The sequence below is a fragment of the Adiantum capillus-veneris genome, chromosome 3, assembly GCF_014529385.1.
Source record: "Adiantum capillus-veneris isolate H3 chromosome 3, ASM1452938v2, whole genome shotgun sequence".
NCBI classification, from domain to species: Eukaryota; Viridiplantae; Streptophyta; class Polypodiopsida; order Polypodiales; family Pteridaceae; genus Adiantum; species Adiantum capillus-veneris.
In genome coordinates, this window is record NC_140933.1 from 161,962,927 (window position 1) to 161,967,816 (window position 4,890).

The 4,890-nt window shown below is 50.3% G+C and overlaps 1 protein-coding gene across 1 annotated transcript; it reads left to right on the top strand.

Moving 5' to 3' along the window:
* The first annotated feature begins 1,109 nt into the window (after positions 1-1,109).
* Positions 1,110-4,432, top strand: LOC147462080 (uncharacterized). The gene has a single exon (XM_086509526.1). The coding sequence runs from the start codon at positions 1,624-1,626 to the stop codon at positions 4,363-4,365; it is 2,742 nt and encodes a 913-aa protein (XP_086365652.1). The 5' UTR covers positions 1,110-1,623; the 3' UTR covers positions 4,366-4,432.
* Positions 4,433-4,890: the final 458 nt, after the last annotated feature.

Sequence of the window (4,890 nt, forward strand, 5' to 3'; positions counted from 1 at the left end):
TATAGAGCATAGTTGTCTACTGTGGCTTATCACCCACCAAGGTTTATGGACAGGTTCAAAAGCAAAAAGATTAAGTTTTACTGACGGGATATGTAAAAGATGTAATGTTCATGAAGAATCCCTGCCTCATCTTTTCATTAATTGTAAATTTAATAGTTTTTTCAAGAAGGATTTGCAGAAGGCCTGCTCTGTAGATCAATCAAAGATGCATTGGAGGTCCATCTTATTAGGTAAGTACAATTTTATAGACATCCCTTTGTGGACGTGTTTAAGGAGAGCCTATTTATGGCAAATTTGGTTAGAAAGGAATAAAGCCTTATTTGGATGTTCCTTCTCTTCATTTGGTAGTCCTCTCATTATCAATTACAGAACCATTGTGGTGGATTTTCTCAAACAGGTTTCTAAGGCAAACCAAGTTGGTGTTAAAGATTTGCGGAAGAACTTGATATGGCAAAGGTGGAGAGAGGTCATTTTGACTTACTATAATCCTCTTAGATTGTATGCCATTGCTAACTATTTTTCCCTTCTTTCCCTCTGTGATGTATCCCCTTGTCCCTAGGCCATTCTTGTGCTGGCCAAGATGGCCCCTTTCCTATCTGCGGTGAGGTGTATCTTCTTTCCTTTTCATTTAATTATAGTTGTTTCTCAAAAAAAAAGAGGGGAAGAGATAGAATTTGAGGAGACAATTTGAAACAATTTTGCAACCCATGGACCAACGGAATATAAAACCTGGTCGTTATTGCTATTGGTTAGCAATGTAAAATCTAGTTTAGCAAAAAATTAAATAAATCAAGTGACGTTTTCAAAGAAAATCAAGACCTAAAAACGGGCTCTCCTTCTTTGGACGTTCATGGGAAACCCCTGCCCACTTTGAAGGAAGAATCTCTTTCTACAAATTGAGTCGACGAGATCAAAGAGCATGTGCCAACTAGGAGGAAAGCAGCGTGCATGTGCCAAAAAGAAGTTGAGAAGCGAAAGCTGTTACCCACACTCGTACTTTTGTCATTGTTATCAATAGTAAAATTGTTAAAGGAAGAGCGTCATCACTGTCATGAAATTGGTTGAGATTCTCAACCTTGGGGTTTGAGTGCTCTATATGGAGAGCGTGACACAGCTGTGTTTGAGCTCGTTTTTTGTGGGTCGCAGGCTCGGCTTGGATAACATGGAAGAGGAGACAGAAGAGTGGCCAGCATAAAAAGAGGCCCCATGTCTGAGTCAATGTGGGTCATGAAGGTCGCCATAGCTTAAAGTCGTTTGAATCAAGCAACTGGTGCAAAGCGGGGCTGCGAGGCCATATTTGTATGCAATAGCTGATAGCGTGCCGCCGTGCTCTTGAGTCTCAATCCAAAAGAAATAATGGAAAGGATGCCGTCACATTGCCGTGGTCAAGCGGGTAATTTGAAGGTGGGGGCCAATGCCGCAGCGGCCAGCCTCCTCCTTGCATTTGCTTGCTAGACATGCATACACAGCTTGGACGCATCATCTCCCTCAGCCAATGCTTGCAGACATAGCCTTGTGTTCCATCACGCAGTGTGTTACTACAGGACAGCACTCCATTGATGCTCAACCGCTTCTTGTGTGTGTGAGCGGAGCACCCACAACCATCTCCTCCCTCTCTCTCCCATGCCTCCTCAGTTCCCATGGCCTGGCCGCAAGCCTTCATCGGAAAAGGCTGGAGCAGAGCCTCATTCAGAAAGCGTTGCACTCGAAATTGCCGACACTCCTGGCAGTGGCACCGATGGCGGCAGCGTCCGCGCCCATTTCTCCCCTTTTGCCCCTAATGTGAGCGGCCCTTCTGCGGCCATTGGACGCCGGGGCTCCGGTGGCATGAGCTCCATGTTGTCAGGTATCCCCATTACTCCTCCAAGCAGCAGAGGCGAGACCCCGGACCCTAAGAGGAGCACTCGCAGACAGAAGCGCGAGCAGGAGCGGCGGGCGGCGCCCGAAAAGGTGCTCACACTCTTCGCCATGCGGCTGGCCGTGCTCGAAAAGATCGCCAGCAACGTAGGCACGTTGTCCTTCATATGGGCGACTGTGGTATTGCTTGGGGGGTTCGCCATCACCCTCAAGGAAATCGATTTCTGGTGTGTTACCGTGATTCTTGTCATAGAAGGAGCCAGGATCTTCAGCCGCAGTCATGAGCTCGAATGGCAGCATCAGGATGCAGGCACTGCTGGGGGAAGTCTGTTTGTGCGGGCTTATCAGCGGAGCTCTGATGTCTTCTTCCGAAGCACTCGCAAGATCGTCTCAACGCTCACGACGGGGCACGATGAGGCCGATCATAAGCTTCAGGCCCTCGAAAGCCCGCTGCCTGGTGCACAGGCACAGAATCGCAATGGGGAACGCGGCGAGCACCATCTCCAGAGAACATGGTCTGTCTCTCGCGTGCCCATTGTCCCTTTCTTGGACTGGATTTTCCGCGCCAAGCACATCAGCAGACTTTTGTATTGGATGCAGCTCATCTCCGCCTGCGTCGCCACCGCGCTCTCTGTCTACCGCCTCCGCTTGCACGACTTCACACGCGAGAATGAGGTGGACACAGTAAACAACCACTCGGCCGCGCTCTTCATCTTCTACAGCATGGCAGCCTTTGAGGCGCTCGTTTTCCTGCTCGAGCGTAGCTACTGGCAATTCCAGATCTCTGCCACGAAAATTCTGGTCCACGTGAATGAGATGTGCGGCTTACAGAGCCAGGACTTGGGCACCACAAGGCGCTTCTTCTATGATGTGTACAGCAAGTGCCTGAATGAGAGCATTTTTGAGGGATTGAAGATGGATATGGTAGATTATGCTCTTACATGGCTGCAGTCGGACATACCAGGGGAGCAGCTGGGTGGATTGCGATTACTGCGGACCTTCACTTTGAAGGATGAATTTGCAGAAGAGACGCTGCGCAGCATTGGGGTGAAGCAGGGAGCGGTCGAACGACTGTTGGAGATGGTAACATGGAAGAATCCGATCGAGCATGAGGTGCGCAAAGCCGCAGCAGACCTACTGAGCAAGCTGGTGAAGTATGATCAATACAGCAGCCGTGTCGCTGCTATCTCCAGCTCCATCGAAAGCATCTTCACTCTCCTTGCTCGCGACGCCAACGACGATAGTGCAGCTGATTACACACGCGGGGGTGCGGCGGAGCCGCTTGGTCTCAAGCACATTGAAACGCACATTGTCGGGCTCCGTATCCTCAAGAACCTCGCCAAGGACCCCCTCATCTGCGCCAAGATCGGTGTCACCCGGGGCCTCCTCTCTCGCCTCGTCAGCTTCATCGACACCAACCCCACAATGCTTTGCAATGCGGAAGAGCCAGAGCACAAAATCCTCATTGTGAAGAAATCGCTTGAGCTCCTAAATCTCCTTGCTTCCGCATCTGGCTCTTCTGGCAAAATGCTCAGAGAAGAGATTGCGAGGATAGTGTACACCATCTCTAATCTGAGGATCATCTTAGAGTATGGCCAGGCACACATGATGCTACAGGATGTGGCGACCGAGATCCTGTGCAGCCTCGCGATGGATGATGCTGTGCGAGAGATGATCGGGCAGACGGGCGGAGTGATGCGGACACTGTTTGCTCTGCTGATGAAGGAGAGGGTGGACGGGGACAGCAGGCAGAAGGGGCTGATGCAGAAGGCGGGGGAGGCGCTGGCATTGCTGGCACTGAAGAGCAGGGAGAACTGCATGAGGATGCTGAGGTTGAAGGTAAGGCAGGGAGGAGCGGTGGTGGAAGAGGGTTGGGAAGAGGAGGAAGAGGGGAAGAGCAGAAGAGGGGGCGAGAGGGAGGTGGTGGTGGCGCTGATGGAGATGGTGGGGGACTGGGAGGTGGGGGATTTGGCGATGTGTATATTGAGGAGCTTGTGCGCTTATTCGGAGGATCACGAGTGCAAGAAGAAGGTGGGAATGGTGGTGAGGAAGGCGATGCGGCTGGCGGTGGAGAGGGGTGGAAGGGCGCAAGAGGCGGCAGTGGGGCTGGTGGCGGTGGCGGTGGGGAAGGTGGGGGAGTCGGAGCTGACTGAGATGATGGAGGAGGAAGGCGTGACAGCAGAGGTGCTGGCAGGAAAGCTGGCAAGGCTGCTGGAGAGGCATCCACGCCCCATGACAGCGCTGCCACGGCTGCGGCGCTACGCGGTGGAGCTGGCGTTGGCGCTGGCAGAGCACCATCCTACCACCTTCCTCCCCGTTTTCCAAGCGTTGCGCCTCCGTTCGCTCTTGTATCGCCTGGCTGACTCCGTCTCGGAGCTGGAGAACTACGCCACCTTCTCCGGCGCCGCGGGCGTCACCCCGCACTCTATCCCCATGTCGCGTCTGGTAGATATTGCCATCGACCGCTTCCCCCGCCAGCACCCGTCCTCCTTCCCACTCCCAACGTAAGTCTTCAACATTCATTTGTAGCTCCTTGTAATTGAACAAAAATCGAATTAAATATTTGCCCATGCTACCGCCGCATTCATGTCTTAATGAGCCCTTGAGAAAAGATCACACTGTATATTGATATCCTAGCCCTTTAGAAAAAATCACACTTATCGTAGCATCTACATCAACATGCACAATCTCCGTTTCCAAATGATTTTATAGTAGATCCCACCTCTTTCTTCCTGCCCTCTTTTGCCTTCAACTTAAGACCAAGTGATCATTAGCCTTTGAAATAATGGCAATGTATCTTCTTTTTGCTTTTTTTTTTTTTTTGAAAAAACATGAAATTGAATTAACAAGTGATAAAATCACAAACCTTGCCAGGCATGATAAAAATTTCTTTTTGACATCCAATTTTTCAAGCCTCCTTTCACATGCTTTGTGTAATGTAATCAACTTATATAATTGGCCATATATAACGTATACAAAAAATGACAGATAATTTTGAGATTGTTTTGATAGGCAAAATAGTCCTTGACAAAA

Bases quoted from the DNA above. Each gene is read 5' to 3' on its own strand.
- LOC147462080 (XM_086509526.1), top strand. From the start codon at position 1,624: ATGCCTCCTCAGTTCCCATGGCCTGGCCGCAAGCCTTCATCGGAAAAG.